Below are 23812 nucleotides of genomic sequence, written 5' to 3' on the forward strand. Positions count from 1 at the left end.
TCATGCTCAATTGAATGTTAGAAACAGATTATCTAGAAACATGCATCACGTTTTGCTTTATGTGTCTGCATTTGTTTTCCTTCCTTAATAGCAGAGTATTAAAGCTGTTTTTTGGTAAACAAAGGCTTTTGCTCCAGCCGTAACCCACCTCTTCATCTGTTTTGTGCAAATTTTAGCAGTTAAAGGTTTTTATGAAAAGCTTCATCTTTGGTTATAGTGGTGATAGCATTAGAAACGGAGAATTATGAGCAGAAAACTATTGGAAAAGTTTAGGATTCATAGTTTGTTTTAATGCTATATAGTAATATTCAGGGTTCCCCCCTTTTATTCGTTTTGCAACTTTTTCTGGTAAATTTAACCACATTCTAAGAATGTGCCATTTCACTGAACTTTGGATTGTTCGCCATCTATTTCAGTACAATGTTTGCATTGTACAGTGCCGCAACTGTACACTGGAAGCTGAGGGAGACAAAAAATACCCTTATTCTTACACTAAATGCATCTTCCTACGTTGGTGAATGCCCAGTATCTGAACGGAGGAAGAAATGCTTTTTCAAGTGCCAAGTGCAAGAAGAGGGAGAAGAAGGATGAAAGGGTAAAGAGATATACCTGCAGGGTGTATAACTGCAGGGTGTAAATACCTGATTGAACCCGCTTTGATGGCAAGTTTATGGGTACATGCGCCTAGAGGGAAAGACAAGTTTCTAATGACTGAGAGCACAGGTGGATGGGAAGATGAAATGTCTCAGGATGAGGGAGATAATTAGGAAATGGACTGCGTAAAGGAGCCCTACATCTCAGTGTTTTCATATGCATGGTCTGTTCAGGTGTGTTTGCTTTTAGGGGAAGAGGCGTGGTGGTGTCTTCATCTCAGACCACATGCGATCCTGGGTTGCGGAGGCTCAGTCTATGTCAGAAAAGCTACAGAACCGCTGGCGGGGACTACAACTTCGACCCAAACGATGATATTCGCGACCACTTGTACTCCACGTAGAAGGCCATGTGTGTGCCACACCACAACTTCAGCGCTGGGGAGGCCACATCTGGATCCTGTGTCCAGCTGTGGGCCCCCACCACAGAAAGGATGTGGACACACTGGAGAGATAACACAATGGAAATGGTTGGGGACTGGGGGACAGGACTGGTGAGGAGCGGCTGAGGGAGATGGGCTGATTGAGTCTGCAGAAGGGAAGACGGAGGGGGATTGAATGGCAGCCTTCACCTCCCTGTAGGTGGCTGCAAAGAGGATGGAGCTGGGCTGGTCTCAGTGGGGGCAGATGACAGAAGGAGCAATGGGCTCACGCTGCAGCAAGGGTTGGATATGAGGAAAAACTCTCCCTAGGAGGGTGGTGAAGCACTGGAACGGGTCACCCAGAGAGGTGCTGCAGCCTCCATCCTTGGAGGTGTTTAAGCCCCAGGTAGACCAAGCCTTGTCTGGGATGATGCCGTAGGGGCTGGTCCTGCTTGGAGCAGGGGCTGGACTCGATGTGACCCCCTCAGCGCCCTCCCAACCCTCCATGTCTGTGGCTATATGAATCCTGCGGGCCTCGCCAAGGAGCCGCTCCTAGCTATCCCACACAGGGCAAGGCACGATGCTGAGGCATCCTTTGCCTAGAGCAGCCTCAGCGGCTCCATTAACCGACCGGTCCACAGCGATGCTGCTAGCCCGCGGAGGAACTGCAGCCCTCGGTGCCGCCTGCCCACGGCTCGTGGCGTCCGGCTCGAAGTCTGGGCTGTACTGAGGTACGTCACGGCCCGGGCTCAGACACCCCACGGACGCAGCCGCCGAGAGCGACCCGGGCTGCGCGCCCGCTACGCCCCGCACAAACCATGGGCCCTTGTGGGCACTGCTCGTACAACTGCTTGTACAAGGGGGGAACCCGAGGCACTAATACCATGATTATCGCACAAATGCGATGGTTGTTGCAAATATAATTGTTGTGCAAATATGACAATTGTTGCACAAATATGGTGCTTGCACAAATAGGACTACACAAATATGATTGTTGCACAAATACGATGATTATTGCACAAATATGGTTGTTGCCCAAATACGATGGTTGTTGCAAATGATTATTGCACGAATACCATGATTACTGCACAAATACGATGGTTGTTGCAAATATGATTGTTGCACAAATACCATGATTATCGCACAAATACGATGGTTGTTGCCCAAATGCGATGGTTGTTGCAAATATGATCGTTGCACAAATATGACAGTTGTTGCACAAATACGGTGATTGCACAAATACGATGATTATTGCTCATATATGGTTATTGCACTAATAGGACTACACAGATATGATTGTTGCACAAATATGATGATTATTGCGCACATATGGTTATTGCACAAATAGGGCTACGCAAAAACGATGATTGTTGCACAAATCTGAGAATTATTGCACACACAATTGTTGCACAAATATGATTCTTGAACAAATCTGGGAATTATAGCGCACATATGAGGATTGTTGCACAAACACGATAATTTTTGCACAGATATGATGATTATTTCACACACAGACACACACGTGCGCTATGAAGTGAGCCCGTGAGGTGACAGTTGGCGGGGGCGGGGCACCCCTCGCGCATGCGCGCGGACCAGCCGGCGCGAGCTGGGGGGAGGGGAACGCCTCTTCTCCCGCGGCGTGGACGTCATTAGAACGCGACGCTGACGTCATCCGGGCGCGACGCCGACCCTGCCGCCGGGTGACGCGACACGCTAGCGGCGTGAGTCTCCATTGTGCGGCCGTTGCGGGGGCGGGCGCGGGCGGGAGGCCGTGAGGGCCGGGCCGGGCCCTTTAGCTCCGCCTCGCTCGTGAGGGGGCTCGTCGTGCCGGAGGGCACTGACCGTGAGCACGGACACCGCGGGCACGGGGGCGGGAAAGTGACGAGGGGGCTGCGCCTGAAAGCTCGCTAAGAACTTTGTCATCCAACTGCTCAGTTAGTGTAACGAGAGAGATCGCGTCTCCCAAAGCACCTGGCCTGCCTGTGTCCTTGCACCAACACGGCTACAGCCGGAACCCAGCGCACGGCCGCGTGCGGCTACCGCGCAGTAAGGAGAGAAACAGTATGTGTGAGGACGCAGTGTTCATAAACATTAATTAATATGCACTAGCATGCAGCCCCAGTGCAGTAATAAGAGCAACAATATGTGATAGTAAGCACATGGTGTTAATAAACATTAATTAATATGCACTAGCATGCAGCACGTGCAATAATAAGAGCAACAATATGTGATAGTAAGCACATGGTGTTAATAAACATTAATTAATATGCACTAGCATGCAGCACGTGCAATAATAAGAGCAACAATATGTGATAGTAAGCACTTGGTGTTAGTAACCATAATTAATATGCACTAGCATGCAGCACGTGCAATAATAAGAGCAACAATATGTGATCATAAGTACGCGGTGTTAATAAACAATTAATATGCACTAGCATGCAGCCCCGGTGTAATAATAAGAGGAACAATATGCAATAGTAAGCGCTTGGTGTTAATAAATGTTAATTAATATGCACTAGCATGCAGTCCTGGTGTAGTAATAAGAGAAACAATACGTGATAGTCCGTGGCAAGCATGCAGTGTTAATAAACATTCATTAATATGCAATAGCATGCAGCATATGCAATAACAGGAGAAGCTGTACACGATAGTATGCAGCAAATATGCCATGTTAATAGAAATAATGACATCAGCAACAGGAATAATAATCTCTCTGAAGCTCTGTTTAGGATCTCGGGATTTGCCGGTCTTAGAAGCAAAAGCACACCCAACTTTGACGCGCTGCCTAGAAACCAGAGGGTCCTCTTCCTCATACAAAGGTGGAAAATAAAAGGTGGGTGTAAAATAATGCTTTTTTTGCCCCTTGAGAGCACACGGTTGGCCTTGGCTCACGTAGGAAACTCAACAGCATTCCTTCATAAAAATTGTGAAGAATTCAACTGCCCGAAGTCTGAGCAGTGTAGATTGAGTGACAGCTCACACATGCAGGCAGCAGTACTAGTACAGAGCTCACGCTGCTGCCGCCCTGCACTGCTGCTGCTCTGCATGTGGCCACTGCCACCCTCAGCACCCCGCCCCTGCTGCTCCCTGTGCAGCTGCTGCCACCTCCCCCCACCCCTCCTTCCGAAAAAGGTTGAAAACCCCCCGCCTCAGATAACCAGAATTTTTAGATACCTGGCACCCTCCTTACCCCACTCATGTTGGTTAACACAGCTTGTGCTGTATGTACATGTTTACACAACAGGGATGTGCGTCTGGAGTACAAATTCCTATTTGTATAAATTCTTATCCTTTATGAATTATTTTCAATCTGTTTAGGTAAGAGACAGAGTAGGGTGGCACGTTAGGATGGAAACAGATATCTTTTTTGTGCTGCCATCATATTTTTTTCACGGCAACGCAAATTGTGAACGAATAGACGTTGCTGCACTTTGTCATGGCATGTCAAAGGAGAATCAGTGGTGGTATGAAAGGTAATAATAGACTGTGCCTCTTTATTGTGGTTGATGTCTGTTAGCTCTGGCAGGAGAACACGGGTAGCCTGAGCTGCTCTCACTCTCCAGCCACCCTGGGCAGGCACTCTGGAGGCTTGCTGGCCTCTCAACCCCCAGAACCTCTACCTGGCTTTCCCCGCGTACAGAGAGGCAACCTGGGGAATTTTGGGGCCTGTCTCCTTAAGTGGAGTTACCTGCTCAGCCAGACCGATCCCCCACAATTGCAGGAGTGAGTCTGTCTGAGCGGGGAAAGCTGATCTTGGGGGAGTCTGGCTGAGAAAGTAGGGCTTTCCCCACTTAGCTATAGTTGCCTCCAGTGATCACGTTGCCCTTTGTCCCAGACCATCAAGGACAGGACAGGACAGGAGGTGATGTGTGTTTTGCCTAATGAATCAGTTCATCTCATCCGCTTTGTTTGGCAACATCTATTTCTGGCTGTAGAGGCTAACTTGTTAATTTTCTAATCCAATTAGGAAACTAATAAGGAAATCATAACGTAGAAAAATCAGTCACTGACAAAATATTACTTTGGCCATTTTGACCTTGTTTCTGTGATGGGATTAATTTAAATAACATAGTCAACCTCTATGTCTGGTGACATTCTGTTTAAAGTGATGGTACTGGGAAGAAAAGAGAGAGGCTTAGGTATAACGAACTCACGGCACAGTTAGTTTTATAGTGCATAATAAAATTGAAAACTTTACATTGTAAGATTCTTAAGCAGGTACCTATAAAGTTCACTTGAAAGAATAATTACACACAATGTGTCTTACCTGTAGGCGGATTTCTTAGTAATTTATTTTCAAATATTTGATGTCAGAGATTCAAATAAGACATTCTGAAATATTATTTCTATGTGCTAGTTCTTGGCCACTTAATTTTAAATTGAATCATTGAAATGTCTAATGGAAAAATTGCATTAAGTACTTCACCTCTCTTCCCTAGAGCAAGATGTCTGCTATGTCCGACATAGCGTAGTTCCTTTGATTTCATAACCTGCTTTCATATTCCCCTCCAATACATTTTAAGATATTCAGAGTAGTTTTAAATCTTCTTTGAGTGACAGTTGAGCAGTATTCCTATCTTTAAAAGTTCCATTCTGTGCGCTGAAAAGAAATTCCACATACGCATGACTTTTTTCATTTGAAGGGTAGGCTTGGAGTGCTCATAAAGGCTGAATTTAGTTCACTTGTCAATTCTGCCACTTTCTGTGAAATCTTTAGTTGTTGCTGCTTTCAGCTTGAGTATTTTTTTTTCCTGGGGAGATCAGTTGGTATTGTTTAGACAGATCTATCCCATTGGATGTTGTTAATTTCAGTCAGTGCTACCACGTACATTTCAGTGCGTGGGAGTTTTGAAGTAAAGTGTAATTGAGTCCCTTCACAAACTGTATTTAAACCATGGTGTTTATAATAATACTATTTTTAATTGAGCAAACCCCAGGCAATAAAGGTAAAACAACACTGGACAATGGAAGTCATGTACTAACTAAGCAAGTTATTCGCCCGCTCTGCTCGGCATTGGCGAGGCCGCAGCTCGAGTACTGCGTCTAGTTCTGGGTGCTGCACTTCGAGAAGCATGTGGAGAAGCTTGAGAGAGTCCAGAGAAGAGCCACTCGTATGATTAGAGGTCTGAAGAGCAAGCCATATATGAGGAAAGGCTGACAGATGTGGGACTGTTCAGCATAGAAAAGAGAAGACTTTGGGGGGAGTTGGTGGCAGCTTACAGATATATCAAGGGCTAGGCGAACAACTATTCACCAAAGCACCCCAGGGGAAAACCAGGAGCAACGACCATAAACTTTTAGAAGGAGGTTTCAGACTGAATATAAAGAAAAACTTCTATATGGTTTGTGGGACCAGACTCTGGAATAGACTCCCAGCGGGGCATCAACCCTGGAGATCTTCAGAAGGGGAATGGCTGAACACCTTGCTGGGGTTATTTGACCCCAGCAGTCTTTCCTGCCCAGAGCAGGGTGGCTGGACCCAGTGATCTCACGAGGTCCCTTCCAGCCCTAAACTTCTGTGAATCTGTGTAAGTAGATGTGGTTTTAAGGGGACCGTTATTTCAGTTGTAGGGGGAGCCAGACGTAGGCTTTTCCAATGTTTTGGACATTACTACTTAATGCAGAAGTATAGAAATGAGCAGGTAACTTCTAACTTTTATGTTAGGATTACTTTCATAATTCCCAATACATATAAAAAGAATGTGTGCCTAAATCTGTGGTAAAGAGAATTTCTTTTATAATCCCTGGATTTGGACAAACATCTGCTTTAAAAGGAGAGGGGAAGCTGCTGCTATGTCACAATATAACAGATGATGTGCTCCTGTTAGGTCTGCCTGATTCTGTTAAATTGCCCTACTTTTAACCCTGAAGGAAGCAGAGTTAAAGTTGCTGTGGTTTTGCTACACTTGCATCTTTACAGAATAATAGGTAATTCAGTAGTTACATCCTCTCCCTTCATATATGTATCCTTTGATACTGGTACCATTGTTATACCTGTCTATAACCCCTGGAAAGTATGATTGTAGTCTCCAGTGATTTTGTTAATGGAACGGCTAATACTGTTTTTACATGCTTATTCTTCCTTTCATGTTACTCAGGAAATGAAAAGTCTACTTTAAATATTTAAAGTATTTGAATATGCAGAATAATGTTTATATTTAAATATGTTCCTGCTATACCCCATCCTTTTATTGACTTTACTGCATTAGCCCTTCGTTAGAATTATCATGCAGTTTTTCTAAGTGAAAATTGCAGAAAGCATAAATGACAGGGCAATATAACAATGACCTGGGTCAGCTAGCATAACTTCTTGCATAGAGCAGGATTATCTAGCCATCTCACATGTGATAACCCTGTGTGTATATGAAAGGATTTGTCTTTTTTGCAGCTGTATTGTATAATAAGCTCATGCCCTCTCTTACCCAGCTCTGTTTCTGCATTGCATTAGATAGATTTCCTCTCTTTTGGAAGTGAACTGGTAAGTCTTTCTCCTGCAATGGGTAGCTGTACATTCATTTAAACTTATTTTAAAACTGTCTCTTTCTCCAAACCTCGAAATATATAATTGTTTGGCTACTTGAACAGTAACTTGTGTTTTTTTATATTACAGTAGCATCAGGAGGCCCCAAATATATTGGTCCCCCTTGCATTTGGCACCTGCAAAAAGAGCTTATAGTCTATAAAGACAAGATAGAACAGGTGCATAAGAATGAGGTGACAGCTTAACAAAAAAAAGCAAAAAAAAAAGCAAGCATATTCTACATAAGCTAGCTATTGACATGATTAGTCTGTCTTTTAAATCAGTAGAATTTCCTGTGCCTTGGGCCAAATTTACCTGGCTGAAGTCAGTAGAAAAACTACTATATGCTTTATTAGAATGAGGACTTACCTCATAGAAGGGCTACAAAATCTAGCCTACCTGTGATGTGCTTATAGTTCCTTTTATTTTATGTCCTGAATACATTTATTTATTGGACCTGTCCAATAGTTCTCTCTCCAGCACCATTCTTTTTTCTTTTTCTAATTTAACGTGCCTTTTATTTATTACTTCTGTTTGCATTGTTCAGAACTTTTGTAGCCAGTTTTACATTACTCTCAACAGGGTGGCATACTTTTTATTTCATTATTAGTTTTCCAATTTCCAGGAGAGCCTGTATAATAATCTTGATTAAAGTCTTAATAAATTATGTTCTTTCTTGTCCTTTTCCAAACGTTCCTTGTAAAGAAGCATATCAGGTTGCTTTAGCATGCCATGTTCTTCATATGTCCCTGTTGTTTTTCACTTGCCATGTTCTGTGCGTGTGAGCATTACAATTTTAATCTAATATGAACTTTTTAAAAATAAAAAAAACCACTAAATCCAGACTTAGGTAATTTTGGGAGCAGGTTGCAATTACACATCTTTGCAGAATTGATGGCTGGTCCGGTATTTTAGAAATACATAGAATTCTGATGATCAGTGATAAATATGCAGTGTCAGAGTTTGGATCCTTTGAGTTTTCTTAATTAAGTTATTCAATAGTATTTTTAAATATTTTTTTGCAATTGCATACTAGCACAACCAGATACAGTTATATTGCATAACAAAACAGCTCTGCAGTGTTCAGCATTTTTGTTGTTAGGGACATAATAAATCATTACATTTATTTGAAGAAAACCTGATTCTAATAAACTCTGTATCATAGGATAGCTTTCTGGTTAGAGGGAGTTGAGTCTCGTCCCACCTGTGTCTAATATGCTGCCAGTTAGCTGATATTCTGATGGCAGGCTTCAGATGAGAGCTGGAGGCTTGGTCACCCTAAAAGCCCTTGAGCTCCTGGAAGGAGGATTGCTCCTACACAAGCCTTTGGCAAGGTGAAGACCCCAATTAATATGCACTCTTAGTTGGAAGACTAGGTGGCAAGGAACAGATTGCAGAACTTTGTCAAAACCAAGTAATTGAATGCCTCTGGCACAGTGGAAAGTCCCAGCACAGTAAAAATCCCAGCCAAGTCCAACAGTCACCCTCGTTTAATTTTCAGCAGTCCGTGTGATTGGCTAACCCTACACGTCGCCCATTGGCCGGTTTCCAAAACTATACCCACTTGGCAAATAGTGATTGGCTTATAACCATACAAAAGTAAAAGCAGTTTCCGCCCTCGTTGGAGAACTCTGCATGCATCCTGGAGTAAACTTGGCGGACTGATCACCCACCAACGACTCCCTGTCACCGAACTGCCTGACGTACCCCCTCCCCTGCATGCTCAATAAGCCGTTTACGGAACGTCTCGTCTCGTTTTAAAGAGCTCTCGCTACGTTTGTACTGCAACCAAAGTCAGCCTCCTTCCTGCACTGCACGCATCAGCAGCTTAAGTAAACAATCTATTTTTTACCAATACGCATCTGTGCCTAATTCCGCTCCATTCGCTGAAGTACCCACCTGGTGCTCCGGGCTACCGGCCATAGCCCGGCAAGTCAGTCGGACACCACATGGCGTCACAAACAGGATCTGGGGAAAATGCGATGGAGTCGGAGTTAGTTAAAAACTGCCTGACCCTGGCACCCCAGTCGCGCAGCCATGAACTGCTTGCCCGGCTCCGTAATAACTTCGAACCGGAGGGCCGCACCGCGACCGAAGGGACAGGCCCCAAATGGGACAAAGAAAAAATGATTAATGTACTGTTCTGCACAGTTTCGCTCCTACTACGCGAAAATGCGAACTTAGAAACCCAGCTAGCCACGTTCAGCAAAGCTGCCGTGGAAATGGTGGCGCGGCACAGCCCTGAGCCACCGCCCAAAAATGGCGCCAGAAAAGAGGGGAAGTGCCCGGAGAGTCTGGAAAAGAAGGGGAAAGAGGGCGGCGCTGCGAAGGAGCAGGCGGGAATCTACCCAGCGACCCCGCCCCTTGAGGTGGCGCCGCTCCCAATGGCCCCACCTCCCTATTACGGGGAGGAGCCAACGAACGGGAGGTTATACCCGACCCCCCCACCGGGCACGCCAACGACCCCAGCAGCCGCTCACCCCATAGCAATAGTCAAACAAGTAACTGACCCGCAGGGTGTAACCCGCACCACCGCCACCTACCGCACCCGTACTCGAGCTGAGCTACAAGAGTTGTGCAAGGAATCAAAAATAAAATCCGCCGAGACATTAGTCATATGGCTGGACCGCCTTGTGGTGGAGTACAGATCGAAGCTGTTAGACTTGGAGGAGGCCAGCTTCCTAACTCGTCAGGCCTCACGGAATAGGGGGCACGCTACCGACCTAGAACTGGTAGTAGGTAACACCCACCGGAACATCCCAATCCCATACCTCGACACAGGACAAATCGATCACAAATCCCGCGCGGAGGGATGGTCGCCGGCAGCCTAGTCTACCCCCACGTCCGGAACCACAACATCCGAAGTCCGCACCAGACGAACTCATCTAATCACAAATCGCACCCACGAATATACGGAAAGAAGAATTGTCAACACCAACTCGTACCCGAACGCCCACCCCGCACACTTCAAAGGGAACGAAGAACGACAACGAATTTAAACCCACCATAAATGGTTACCAAACACAGTAAACAAATTTACTGTTCTCAAATTTTCCTTCACAGGTCAGAGACACGCGACGGCAACAGACCCAGGCAGAGGAAAAGCGCCACCGCAGACACAGAAGCCGACATGTGACGTCACCATGACACCTAGCAACACCTTCATATTTGGACTTTTCGTAACTAACCTAATCCCACTAACTTTTTCATTAGATGTAGGAGACCCTGCACAACCCAACACTGTTTTAACCCTTTTATCATTTTGGGCCAACGCTGTAGACAACCATACAAGTCAGAATGGCCTTACTGCTTGCCTACGCCTTTCCCTCTCTGTTACCGACCCCATTTTTACCCCTTACCTACCCCCTTGAACGTCATGGCCTGGTTCGAAGCCAGGTCCAGCGAAACCTCAATGAACGTAACTACTCCCACTCAAGGAGGAAGTTACATCACCCACCAATATAAATGGCCAAAGGGCCTTAACTTCTCCCACATTAATATAACCAATCCGTTTGACCCAACCAGTCGACGGTGCAAAGAGGGGTACAATAACTGTTTTTGCTCTGCGGTCCCATGGGGAATTAACCCCCAGGGCATAGAGTGGTTCAGGCCAGATAACTCTCTGACCTGGGACCCGCGGACCGTAACTCCCCCCTGGTACCTCACTCTCCCACCCTGTGCCAATTGCAAGCCAGGTAGCACCTCCGTCATCACCCGGTCGCCACTAGTTAAGCCCACACCTATAGTCACTTGGAATGTATCTTTAGCCGTCAACATATCCAGTAATCAAACTTGGTATTCGTTTTATTACCCCGCTTTGCGTGTGGCTTTAATAAGCTCTGCCTGTCACAGTGGTGCACTACCTGTATTACAGTCCGGTCCACCCGAGCGAGCCCGACAAGCCTTCCAATTCTCGGGTAACTGTGCACAATTGTCCACTCCCACCCCCTTAGGAATGTTATGGGCTTGCTCGGACGGCTGCTTGTATACGACCCTCCCAGCCACGCTTTCGGGAGTACAGTGCTTTTTGACCACCGTATCTCTCTGTCCCCCTTTGTATGCCATAACCTCAAGGCCTCCTAGTCTAACATTACTCCGTCGTCACAAGCGAGAGCCAGTCTGGAGTTCCCTCTCTTCAGGGGAAAAAGTTGAACAATTCTTTAAATGGGGACTGGAAGGCTCCCTTGGATGGGGAATATTAGGTATAGGCAAAGCGCGAGTAGCTATCGCACAACTCGCCGAACAAGTAGAATTGCTTGCCAACCATACCGCCAAGAGCCTAAATTTACTCAATCGGCAGTGACGAGCAACATCTCATATGACTATGCAAAATCGCCTTGCCCTAGACGCAATGCTCCTCCAGCAGGGAGGCCTATGCCAATATCTTAATCTATCCCGCGATCTCTGCTGTATTAGTATTTCAAATGTCTCGATCCCCTTAAATAATCAAATCGAGGCAATGCAAAAAATCGCCACCAACACGAACAAAATCTCAGGTATCGGACAGGGATGGCTATCTAGCCTCTTCAACCCTTTATTACCTTGTTATTACCCCTCTTTAGTATTGGTATCTGTATATGCGTTGTTTGTTGTCTGATACAGTATCTTAAAAGCAAACTTATTTCGCTATTTGCTTTTGTATATACCCGTTTGCTATAAGAAACCCCTGAACAAGACGACGACGACCTAACCGGCTTATAAGCAAAATAGTTCCAACTGTGCCATCGGCAAGGGGACATGTCAAAACCAAGTAATTGAATGCCTCTGGCACAGTGGAAAGTCCAAGCACAGCAAAAATCCCCGCCAAATCCACCGGTCACCCTCGTTTAATTTTCAACAGTCCGCATGATTGGCTAACCCTATACATCACCCTTTGGCCGGTTTCCAAAGATATACCCACTTGGCAAATAGTGATTGGCTTATAACCATACAAAAGTAAAAGCAGTTTCTGCCCTCGTTGGAGAACTCCGCACGCATCCTGGAGTAAACTTGGCGGACTGATCACCCACCAACGACTTCCTGTCACCGAACTCCCTGACGTACCCCCTCCCCTGCATGCTCGATAAGCCGTTTATGTAATGTCTCATCTCGTTTTAAAGAGCTCTCGCTACGTTTGTGCTGCAACCAAAGTCAGCCTCCTTCCTGTGCTGCGCGCATCAGCGGCGTAAGTAAACAATCCATTTTTTACCAATACGCATCTGTGCCTAATTCCGCTCCATTCGCCGAAGTACCCACCTGGCGCTCCGGGCTACTGGCCATAGCCCGGCAAGTCAGTCGGACACCACAGAGAGAAGCTGGCTTGGGCAGTGGGAGGATGGTTAAAGACAAACTTGAGGCTTTGGGGCCTACAGAGTTCTTCCTGTGCATGCGCTCTGAGTCCTTCTGATGGTACTTAATTTCTACAAAGTACAGGCACTTGTGTGGACAGGCAGCAGTCACCTAAAGACAAAGCCACGTGCACCGTCAGCCAAGTGCTGTGAATATAGCAGCGGATGCCTTCCCTAGAGAGGACTTTGCAATCCTACTGGCATGACTAGTCTAGCAGAGCTCCCAGAAGCTTGTAAGCATCTGCATGTTGCCAGACCAGTTAAATGTAGTTATAGTCTTGATCTGGTTTGCTCTTCAGCTTCATAGGGAGAGCAGCTTTTGAGTCAAATTTACTAATGTTTCTCCTTGCTGTCTGTGAGGATGTGGCCTTTGAGAGGCGTGCCTCACAACAGTCAATCCTTTGAAAGTACAGGTAGTGCAGACAGGTCCTGTTTGAAATCCTATGAAAAGATACTTTGCCAACAGCCACTCTTGCTTCAGTGTTTACAAGGTAATACAACTGCAGAAAGCGTTTAATCTTTTTACTGAAGATAATTCAACCATGGTCAAATGTAGTACGGAAAGAAGACAATAACGGAGACAGTGGCTGATGCTGTTGCAGCTTTGCGTGCTATTTTGAGCTGATATCAGTAATAACAATTTTGAGGTCCTTGGGCTTTCACATAGCTCCCTCTCTCTCTTTCAGACCTTTTGCTTAAAATGTTTTCCCTTGTTTCTAGTATCCATTGTGCTTATTGTCTCAAGGGAAGAGTCAGAAGGGTGTGATACTGAGCTGCCCTAGTTTAACTCAAATGTATAGCATTCATACTTGTGTATAATAAGGGCTAAGTACATGTTAAAAAGATTAAAACTATGTTAAAAACTTTTAAATCTAAGGAACAAAAAGTAAGTGTAACCACTTAAAGCAATGTTCTGAAAAGGGTGAAAAACCTGAAATTGTATATAAATGTATGTGAATAAATAGTGGTGCATGTTTACTAGTTACATTCTGCTTTTCCAGCAGGACCTCCTCCACCACTCTGATTTACAGCCTGTAAAATTTTTATGTGTAGTTGTACACACTGGAGGAAAATTACCATGAGCAATGTATAAATTTATATGAGGTACTGCACTACAGAACAAAAACACCAGTTTCTTTCATAAAAATGGCAGTTGTTCTGGCAGAATTGGTTAGGCAATATTGTATTTTCCAAGCATCGAATTGTTGGTGTCCTGGAAAAACATGTTTATTTAGACTGTCTCACATAGAAGCAGCCTGGTAGCTTTAATGTTCTGTTTTCCCATGGAAGGACCGTGGAAAGAACCATTACTTCTTTATAGGAAAGTTCATATTTCTGTTGACAGTATATAGACAAGTAGAAGGTGGATGTCAGATAGATCATACTTGGACAGTTCATTAAATTCTGATGGCTAGTGTCTGATTTTCATAGGCTATAAGATAAATTTGCTGCCTACAAAGTATCTTCTAGGGGACCAGGATTATATTTCAGTTTGTACTCTGTAACAGAAGTGACACTGTTAGGGAAACAACAAATAAGCCATGCTCTTGTGCCTACAAAAACAAGCCCTTATTTCTGAATCATCATTTACTATTGGTGTTGTAGCTGGCAAAATTATAACATTTTTAAGGCTGTGTCTTTCTGGAAGTTGCATGATTATTTAATTAATTTTTTACTGTTAACTTAAAAAAAAACAAAACAAGAAAAAAATGACAATAGGTGATGGAAGAACAGAATCTGAATCGAAGAGGGAAAACAGGAACACATTATGTAGTTACAAAGGCTGCAGGCATATCTTTGTTTTAGTTCTGTTTTCTCTCCTATTGGCAATCTCATTGAGAAATGCGATCTTTTTTTTTTAGGGTTTCAAATAGTCTCAGGTTCTCTGACTTTGAGGTGCTATGAAGCCAACTCAGTGAGTAGGTAGATTATCACCTTTATGCTTCTGTCAGTATCTGAAACTACCGATTCATTTAATGATGGTTACACAGCACTGCTGCCTGTAGCCTCATCGACTTAATACTGAGGCTATGTCAGTAGTTCAGAGAATACGCTGATTCTTCTTTCACATGGTCTTATTTTCATAAATAGTTTTAATATTAGTACAGAGGTCACAGTATTTTAATACTGTATATTTAAAATTTAAGTGGCCAATATACACTAGCCTTAGAAAGTGTTCCGGGCCTAATAACCTATTGGACTGAGTCTGATCTAGGGACTTGGTACAACACTGTGGATATGTCAGTTCCACTTAGTTTTCAAATTTGCCTTTTTGAAATACTTAATTTAAAGTCCTAAATGAGCAGATTATTTAAACCAGATTAACTCTGTGGTTATTATTTTTTTCATTCAGTTAACAGACTAGATGTGGTGAGATCTAAGTATGCATTTAACTGTTTGTTAGTTTAAGGCCTAAATTCATATAAAATAAATTATTTTACTTGGTTGTAAACAAACTGAGACACAGTAAAGCGATTTTAAAAGTTAGATACAATGTCAGGTCTTAATTTGGTTTTAGTTTGCAGTGTAATTGGAAGTTGATATTTTACATAAACAAATGATATAATGGTTCCCTAAAGTGTAACTGATCTGTGAATTATCCCAGCTGTATTTCTAGTTTAGAAAAAATATTTTAAAAGTAATAATATATGAGCAGCAGCTTTGCAATGCTCGCTGATATTCCTGTTGTGGCTGGACTTGCTGCTTTTACTTACTCTTCCAACCACATGTTGCTTCTGCTTTGCCACCTGATTCTTATTAACCCACATGGTATCTAGAATTCAAATTCATTATTTTTAGATACTTTACCAAGTTGTTTGGTATCCTGTGAGTCAAAACAACTGATTTAATTGCATACCTAGTTAATATACAGTAGCAAAACAACTAAGCTGACAGATTTTAGATCCGTATCTAAGGGGAATTGGAAATCACAGTTACAGAGAAACGTATGTTTCTTTTTATTTCTTGTTCTGGGACATCTCCTAATGATTTCAGGCTTTAAGTCTCTCTCTACTGTATGTTTCATTATTAAATATTTAAGAATTTTATGGCTGTAATGAACACCATTTCAGAATGGCAGAATATTCTTCATTATACAGACATATTCAGGTCAAATTTGGTTTTAAAATAATTCTGGTTTTGTTTTAAGAAAAAAATCTACAAGTCTAATAAACTTGAGATTCAGAAATATTTTCAATTAGTTTTTCTGCTGAAGTGGAAATGCCACATGGAAAATATGTTCTACTTACTGTATGGACACTAGGTGACTGTTATTTAATCAGTGGAAAAGGTAGTGAAAACTTAAGTTGGAGGGTAAGGGAGTAGATCTCAAGCCAATAAGGTGCAGTCTGCATTGCATAACAATCAATACATAGGATTCTTCTGGTTTAAAGCCTGCAATGGTTGCGTGCACTTGTGTAGGCATGTTCAAGTAAAAATCACCATAAAAACTGTCACATGTGAAATAATTAAGCCATACGTTAGGAGACAGACAGTAGGTTAAAAATGAGTTGGTGGCTTTATAATGAAAATCAGTGTTATCTCCTAGCAGTTAGGAGATAACAGGATGGCAGCTGTTAGATTTAAAACTTGGAACGTATTTAATATTGATTGAATTTTCAGATAGCCTGATTGGATGTATAGATACCAGTGGTACATGAAATCTGATTGCATGTTCTCTATTAACTCAGTACTTAAGAGAGCATTTTAGTACTTCCCCGTTTCTCTCTCTATAGGTAGGAGAATTGATGAAGAGCTTATTTTGATAAGGTTCTACTTTTTGTATACATTTACCTTGAAACTTCCTTTAGTATATATTTACCTTGGAACCTGGATAAACTTCCTCTACATTTGAAATAAATAACAGGAACAAGAGAGAATACCTAAATGGAAAAAGGTTTTGATTCTGTGTAGCCTACTGAAATGTACTTTTCAATTACCCTGAAGATGATTGTTTTCCAAATTTTTCCCTAACATAGAAATATTAGGGTTCTTTTAAAATTGTAAGGGCCTTCGCAGGAACATTTTTACAACCTCAGATGCCTATAAGCATACTGTGTAACCTGAAAGTATTCATATCACCAAGATAACCTGCAATGAGATACTTAGTAGAAAGAAGCATCTCTCATTACCAGTTGAATGTAGTCTGTTTATTAGACATCCTCATATTTTCTCTCCTCATTGGCACTATGAGGAATCATTGCTTATTTTTGTTATGTTGACTCCCCTTTGATTTATACATACTTACTTTGGGAACATATTCCCTCTGTTTTATTTAGCATTCTATGGCCCACTTGTCATAGATTAATCATTACATAGCTTAGTCGCTATTACAGTATTGTGATTGGCATTTGTGACTGGCAGTTACACCCACCTCCCCAAGTGGCTAGAACTCTTACTAGCGGGTTTTTTTTGTGCTTTGTATTAGTTCACTGACTTTTATTTGTTGTCACTCAATCCTTTGATTAGGGTTACCTGCTAAACGGCTAATTATAGTAAGCTAGGTGCAAGCCTTTAGCATATCTATGTAATGAATCAGAAATTATAGGCTGCCTGGTTCACTACTTGCGTGACAGCAAATGCTATGCTAAATGTTACCAAAGTGTTACAAAGAACAAGTCAAACATGCCCAAGTGTCCATACAAAGAGCAGATACTTTGAGAAGAGAGCGACCAGAACAGATTGATCACAAATTCATGTCCTTAAGTCATTGCATACGGTCACAAGTTACATGCATCCTTTGACCATGTTCAGACAAGCATGGACTTTTGGTTCCCCAGGGATAAGTAGCAGCGGCAGACCTTGTGCTGCTGCTACTTGTCCCCGGGGAATGCCTATGCCATGTACACTCTGGCATGTGGCAGGTTACTCTGGGTGGGGTAGGGGAGGCTGAGGCCGGCTGCTGTGCATTACCTGGAGTCCTAGGGGCCTCAGAGCTACAGCCATGGTGCTTCTGCAGCTGAGAGTCTGGCCAGCAGCCAGTGTGTGACTCTGGCCAGCCAGGCTCCAGTTTTGGGCAGTGTGAGCTGCCATCATGTGTGCTGCCCTGCTTTTTTTCTATGCACCCAGGGACAAGCCCCCCCCCCCGGTAGCGGCACGGGGAATGCCTGAATGTGCAGTGTGTGGCGCCACGGACGGGTCTGCAGTGCCACATACCGAACAGCCACACTCGCCTGGGCGCACAGCCACGCTCGGCCTGGGAGGTAACCGGCCTCTGTCATTTGAGCAAGAGGAGAACTGCTTTAACTGGCAGCAGCAGAATGTACCTTTATGTTTTCTGCGAATCGGCCACTGGGGGGCTTTAGCTCTAGGTCCAGACAGACAGATCTCAAAAGATACTGATATAAGCTGTTATAATGGATGTTACAGTTGTGTGATCCTGTAGTGATGCAAGTGTAGCAAAAACCCTGCAGCTTTAACCTTATTACTTCCAGGGTTAAAGTTAAGGTGACATAGCTAACTTGCATCATTCTATGATTATGGTTATATTGTAACTTGAGCAGCAACCTTCCCTCCTCTTTAAAGCACTTACCAGGTAAGCTTGTCCATAGCTTCTGTTACTCATGCAGATTACGTTAAAATATTTTCTGTATTTTGGCTTTCACGTCCCTTTAACTGTCAAGATTTTAAATTCCCTGAGGGTTCAAAATATTGCATTTTTCCCCTTTTAGGATGCAGGAGACGTAACATATTCCAGTTACCAGTGAGCAAATATAGCAACTTGATAAATATGTTTTACGGATAGTTATTTCACTCTCGTGAGATCTTGACCAAGTCCATGAGATGTTTGACCATGTAATAAGAAAGCTGCATATATATCTAGACCACATATTTTAAAAGACGAGCAAAATGTATTTAGTGGCTTTTAACTGTCTTGCTAAGATATTGTCATGGAATATTCCATATTGAAACAAATAAGACTTGCTACATTAAAAAGGAAGTAGCTTAATCCTGTATATATTTATTAATGTTTATCATTAATAGGCTGTGCCATATATACTCACAAAGGAATTTATCAGTTGATAAATAAGTATCAGGTATTCTTCATTTGGTGCAAAATGTCACAACATCTGACATTTTTAGAATGACAAAGATTCTGCTTCTATATAAAAGAAGTGGGAATGTAACAGACTGGGAAAAAGCAGAGGAAAATTTATGGCATGGCTTGGAAGGAACTTAAATTACTCTATTGTTTTTCCTATTTAGATTTTTATTGTCAAGTGGTCATTATATTTTTATTTAATATAAACTAAGAAAAGGAGGGGAAGATATATTTGTTAGTGAAATGGGTGGTGGTGAGAGAGAAAATCAGTATGGCATCACTGATAGCAGCTAGAAAAGCTCTGCTTGTGGCAGAGGTTTCAAAGTAATCTCATAATAGTAACAGCAGGGATCTAACTAAAGTCAAAATTATGGTTACCCACATATGAATCCTTTCCCCTTCTGCAAAGGGCAGCCATGCTATAATTTCCTGCCCATTCATAGCTTTTAAACTCAGCTTTGAAACTCAACAGCTCTATGAGTTTAGTAGCTGTTGCTGGCCAGTGTTCGTCCTTACACCTGTAATACATAAGCAGACACAAATCTCTAATGTGTTGAGCATCCCTGTTCTCTCATGTCTTCTCTCAGTAGATGTATAGATGCCACAAATGTAGTGAAAACGTTTCCCTACTTAGTGAATGTATTTTTACATTTACTGCAATGCGCATTTTATACTAAGGAACTTCAAAACTTGGAGTAGCTTTGATTGGTGAACTTTTCAAGCTCCGGGCCCCTGTGCACTGTCAGAGCTTACTCTGTCTTAACTGCCGCATTAGTGTCTTTAAAAAACTGTCACTAGTGGTTAATTTTTTTAGAACTATATAGTGTTCCAATAAAAAAACCCAGAAACATCTTATTCAAAACGTTCTTTAAATGACAGATTATAAGAATTACAATAAGGTTAAAGTGGCATACCTAAATATGTGTGTGTGTAAATAATTTTTGCGGACGAGATAGTTAACATTGTACTCTTTCATGTCACTCCTCTTGCAGATTAATGTTGTTACCTGGTAAAAGCTGGTGAAATATGTTTAATTGCCAGTCCTGACTTGTCAGAATTACAGGATATTTAAAAAAAGGAAAAAGCAATTTTGACTACTAACTAGGCAAGCCTGGATCGCTTCAGTCTTAATTGACTGATAGATCATATTGAAGCAAGCAAATCTTGACAGAAGGAACTGCTATTGACTGAACTTGGTCTTCATTCAACACAGTACTGTCGCTCATTTTTTAAATTACCTGAGACATCTTTTTTTATAGAAACATTCTTTTTTTCTTTAATGATATGGATGACTGAACTAATTTTTCCTGGAATATGCTAAGCATTTAATAGCCTTGGATCATATTTTTAAAAAGCCAAATTAGTAACCAGTGGTACCAGCAGGCTTGTAATGCAAAAATACATAATGGGAGAAAAAGTTCTAACTTAAATAAGAGCAGGAGCTTCAACTTCATGTTGATATATTCAAATGTGATAACATACATTCAGAAATCATGTAAACTGATGATTAAATTGCAGTAAATCTTAAATTGATATTTACAGCCTTGTTAGCCACTGACTTGCAAACGTCAAGACTATATTTAGAAAAGCACAAGATGCGCACTTAGGCTATGTCTATGCTACAGAAAAATGATACGTTGTTAACTTGGGTTAAAATACCCGTGAAGACAAAGTAACTTGTATATTAAATTAGGTTAGCAGTCTCAGTTCAGCTCCAGGCTCCCTTATATATTTAAAGGCAAGCTCCTCAACTCCAGTTAAAATCCAATTTACCTTGCCCTCACTGCTGTTTTCACTCAAGTTAACTAATTCACACTGGCCAACTTAAGTTCAGAGCACACCAAAACACATTTTCCTCCATATGGGCATATCTTAATTAACTCCAATTCCTGAAGGATAATGATAATAACCTCTTACTCTTATTGAAGCTTATAAAAGTTCTGAGTGCTTAGGTCCAAATAGAAGGTGTTTTGTAGTTTACAGGGTCAGGCCTTCATTCAGCTACCAGACCCTTTAGAAACAGCTATGTCTATGCCTTCAGGTTGCATTGTTTTTTCTCCTTAAGCCAGTTCAAATAAAGCAGGTCTGGGCTGAATCTGTTAAGACTGCTCCCCCTGAAAATGGCCACTCTGCTTCCAGGGAGCTTAGAAGGCATGTAGAGGAGGTGGAAGGACATAATATTGGGAGGGTAGAGAATAAATTGTACAGAGGATGCATTGTGAGGGACAGGAAGGATAGGGAAGAAAGTAGGGGAATGATTTATCCCATATGATAGGTTCAAATGGGATCTAGGCAGAGTCACCACCACACGAGAGTCCCCACCACATGTAGCCTGCCATGATTTCATGTGCATTAATATTGAATTTTCTTTCTGGCAAGATGATGATTTGAAACTGGGAGAGTTCCCTTTACATATTGAAATGTTCGAAGAGAGAACAAAACCCGCTTCTGTGTGTGTAATTTTAAAACCTCATTTTTTGGAGAGGATCTGATTTGAGATTTTTGAACTAGGGTCATCCTTCCTAGCACCAAAATTATTCATAGGTCCATAGAAATCAGGGCCAGAAAGAACCACTAGATCATTTGGTTTTTCTCTCTGTCTCAGACTCTCACTGTATTTCTAAAGTTTTCTGTGATAACCTCAGGAGCTTTTAGTTGCACAGTATTCCAAAGTCATGAAATGCATGCCATAGACAGAGAACCAGAGAGAAAGGAGCAATCAGTGTCTAAAGCACTGAATTTTTAAGGTATGAACAGATGATTCCAGCATCCCTAAGGGTCCCTGCCAACCTGACTTGGATTAGATGAAATCTTATGTATGAGGCACACCAGCCAGGCACTTGAGAGACTTCTCAGTACCATGTCTTAGTACTGGACAGCCATGCTCTATATCTTATCTCTAGCCGTGGCCTAACTCTCATACTACAGAAGAAGGTGGTGGTGATGAGGAAATGCACAGAAGCGGGTTTATACAGTGGGGAAGAAACTTCTTCCTGACCCCGCAGGTGACTGACTGATGCCCTACAGCATGAGATTTGCTTGTACAAGTTACTGTAGAGTTGCAAAGTGTTATAAGCATGTTGGGGAACAAAGCAACAGCAGATGAACAGGGGGCTTGGGTCCACAGATTTCAAATCCAGAAATGACTTGTTTGCTCTTTCTTCTTCCCCTGCGCTCTAGACAGTCCTGTAATACAAATAGTAAATGTTACTACCACTAATTTTTCTGCCTTTTGGAAATGAAAGGTATCAACTGATGACCAAATGCTGGTAGTCCGTGTCATCAGGTTGGAGTTTAGTTCCAGTCTGTTATACTAGACACCATTATTAATGAGCTGGAATTGCTGTGGTTATTCACCAGTAACCCTTGCTGGTTTTTGCAGAAGTTAGTCATCACTAAAAGATTAATGTTTCCTTTAGTTCCAAAATCGAGATGTGTGAAAGTTGTGGACACAAATTGAGGAAATAAAAATGGAGGAGTTTGACTGGTGGAAGGGTCAAGGTGGAAGGATTGCCCTAGGCTGCAGTAGAAATATGGAGGAGTTGAAGTCCGGGAGGTGGGGAATTGAAAGGAATGTCTTTAGCTTTTTTTTCCAAGTGTATATGTGTAGCTGTAGATTTAGATGCATTGCCTGCAGTACAGCATGAAGTAAACGCTTTGGCCAATGAAATGTGGAATTCTTATCAGGATACTGGCATAAAGGCTTATGAGAAACGTGAATGAGTCAGACTATCATGCCATCTTCTTTTTTAGTTGTTCCAAAGCATTTACTATATCTTGTATGATTTACCTTAAAGCATTTTCCCTGCCACTTACATTCAGATTCAAACAGTTCATGCATTCTGGTCTCTTGCTTTTGTTCTGAAGCTGATGTCAAGAAAATGTATCAGTTGACAGGCCCTCTGTAGATTGCACGGCTAAATTTTACCTTACATGCACTCAACTCCTAGTGATGTTCATAGGAATGGCCATTGGAGTACACATGCATGCATTTACGTACCTTCAATTGATTCTGTTTTTGGCAATGCTCTTTTGCAGTCTTATTTGGTACCATCTTGAAGGCAGGAATGAAGAAAGATTGTATGTTTTAAGATCAAATACAGGGTACGTAAAAGTACAGTTCAGAAAATAAGAGCTTTCATCCAGCCTCATTTTATAATGTAATTGGCTGAATGTGTCTTGAAATGCCATCTTTCATCTTACATCCGGATTTAAATCAAGGCAAACTACTGTTCTAAAAATAAAAATCACAAACAAGTGAAAATTGCTAGTACAAGGAAATAAACAATATATAAAATTGAATTTTGTGACAAATATGTACTTACAACTTTGTGTAGCTAAAAGCGTTGCTTTTGTTTTTTCCTCAAGGTTACTTTACAAGGATAAATTATTCTAGAGCGTTAATCTCCTTGTACAGTAGGGTCAAATAACTTACAGGCTTAGAATGGTGAAGCCTTTAAGTCATTTGAACTAGAGGGCACTATGTGACCAAAGAGGGCTTTCATCCAATTGCAACCACCAAAATTACAACTTTGTCTTAAATTCCTACTGATGCTTTGGAGCTTCAGTCACCTTCCTTCTCTAAAGTCACTCACTGAGCACTTGCATGCTTTGAAAAAGCCCGTGGTTTGTTACTTGTATTTTACCCTGCCCACCATTTTGCTCGCTATTTCTACTAAATCAGGATCCTATTGTCACACGACTACATCTTCAGTAATGCAGGAACACATTTGCTTTGAATCTTTGCAGATAAACTTGCCACTTTACGTTCTTTGCTTCCCTTCCCTATCTTGTCATCGAATATCAGTAATATCAATCATATGGAGGAATTTACTTGTTGGCCCAAACTGCTTTTGTCTTGGGCTGATCTCTACACTTCAGTGACTGACTTTCAAAGCATTGTGCAAACAGAA

General features: G+C 42.2%; 1 protein-coding gene across 16 annotated transcripts in view; it reads left to right on the top strand.

Annotated features, from left to right (window-relative positions):
- The first annotated feature begins 2656 nt into the window (after window positions 1-2656).
- The window catches only part of FHIT (fragile histidine triad), a 763307-nt gene continuing 742151 nt past the window's right edge, over window positions 2657-23812 (top strand). For 5 of the 16 annotated variants that reach the window (XR_001357699.2, XM_025198990.1, XM_014517979.2 and 2 more), the window contains exons 1-2: window positions 2741-3073; window positions 3732-3845. Coding sequence is in view for 8 of the 16 variants with exons in the window: in XM_006019612.2 (XP_006019674.1) it covers window positions 10909-11835 (927 nt within the window). In the remaining 8 variants the exon portion in view is untranslated. The other 11 variants (XM_006019608.2, XM_025198984.1, XM_025198985.1 and 8 more) reach the window with 11 other exon arrangements.

This window comes from Alligator sinensis, unplaced genomic scaffold (assembly GCF_000455745.1).
Source record: "Alligator sinensis unplaced genomic scaffold, ASM45574v1 scaffold469_1, whole genome shotgun sequence".
NCBI lineage: Eukaryota > Metazoa > Chordata > Crocodylia > Alligatoridae > Alligator > Alligator sinensis.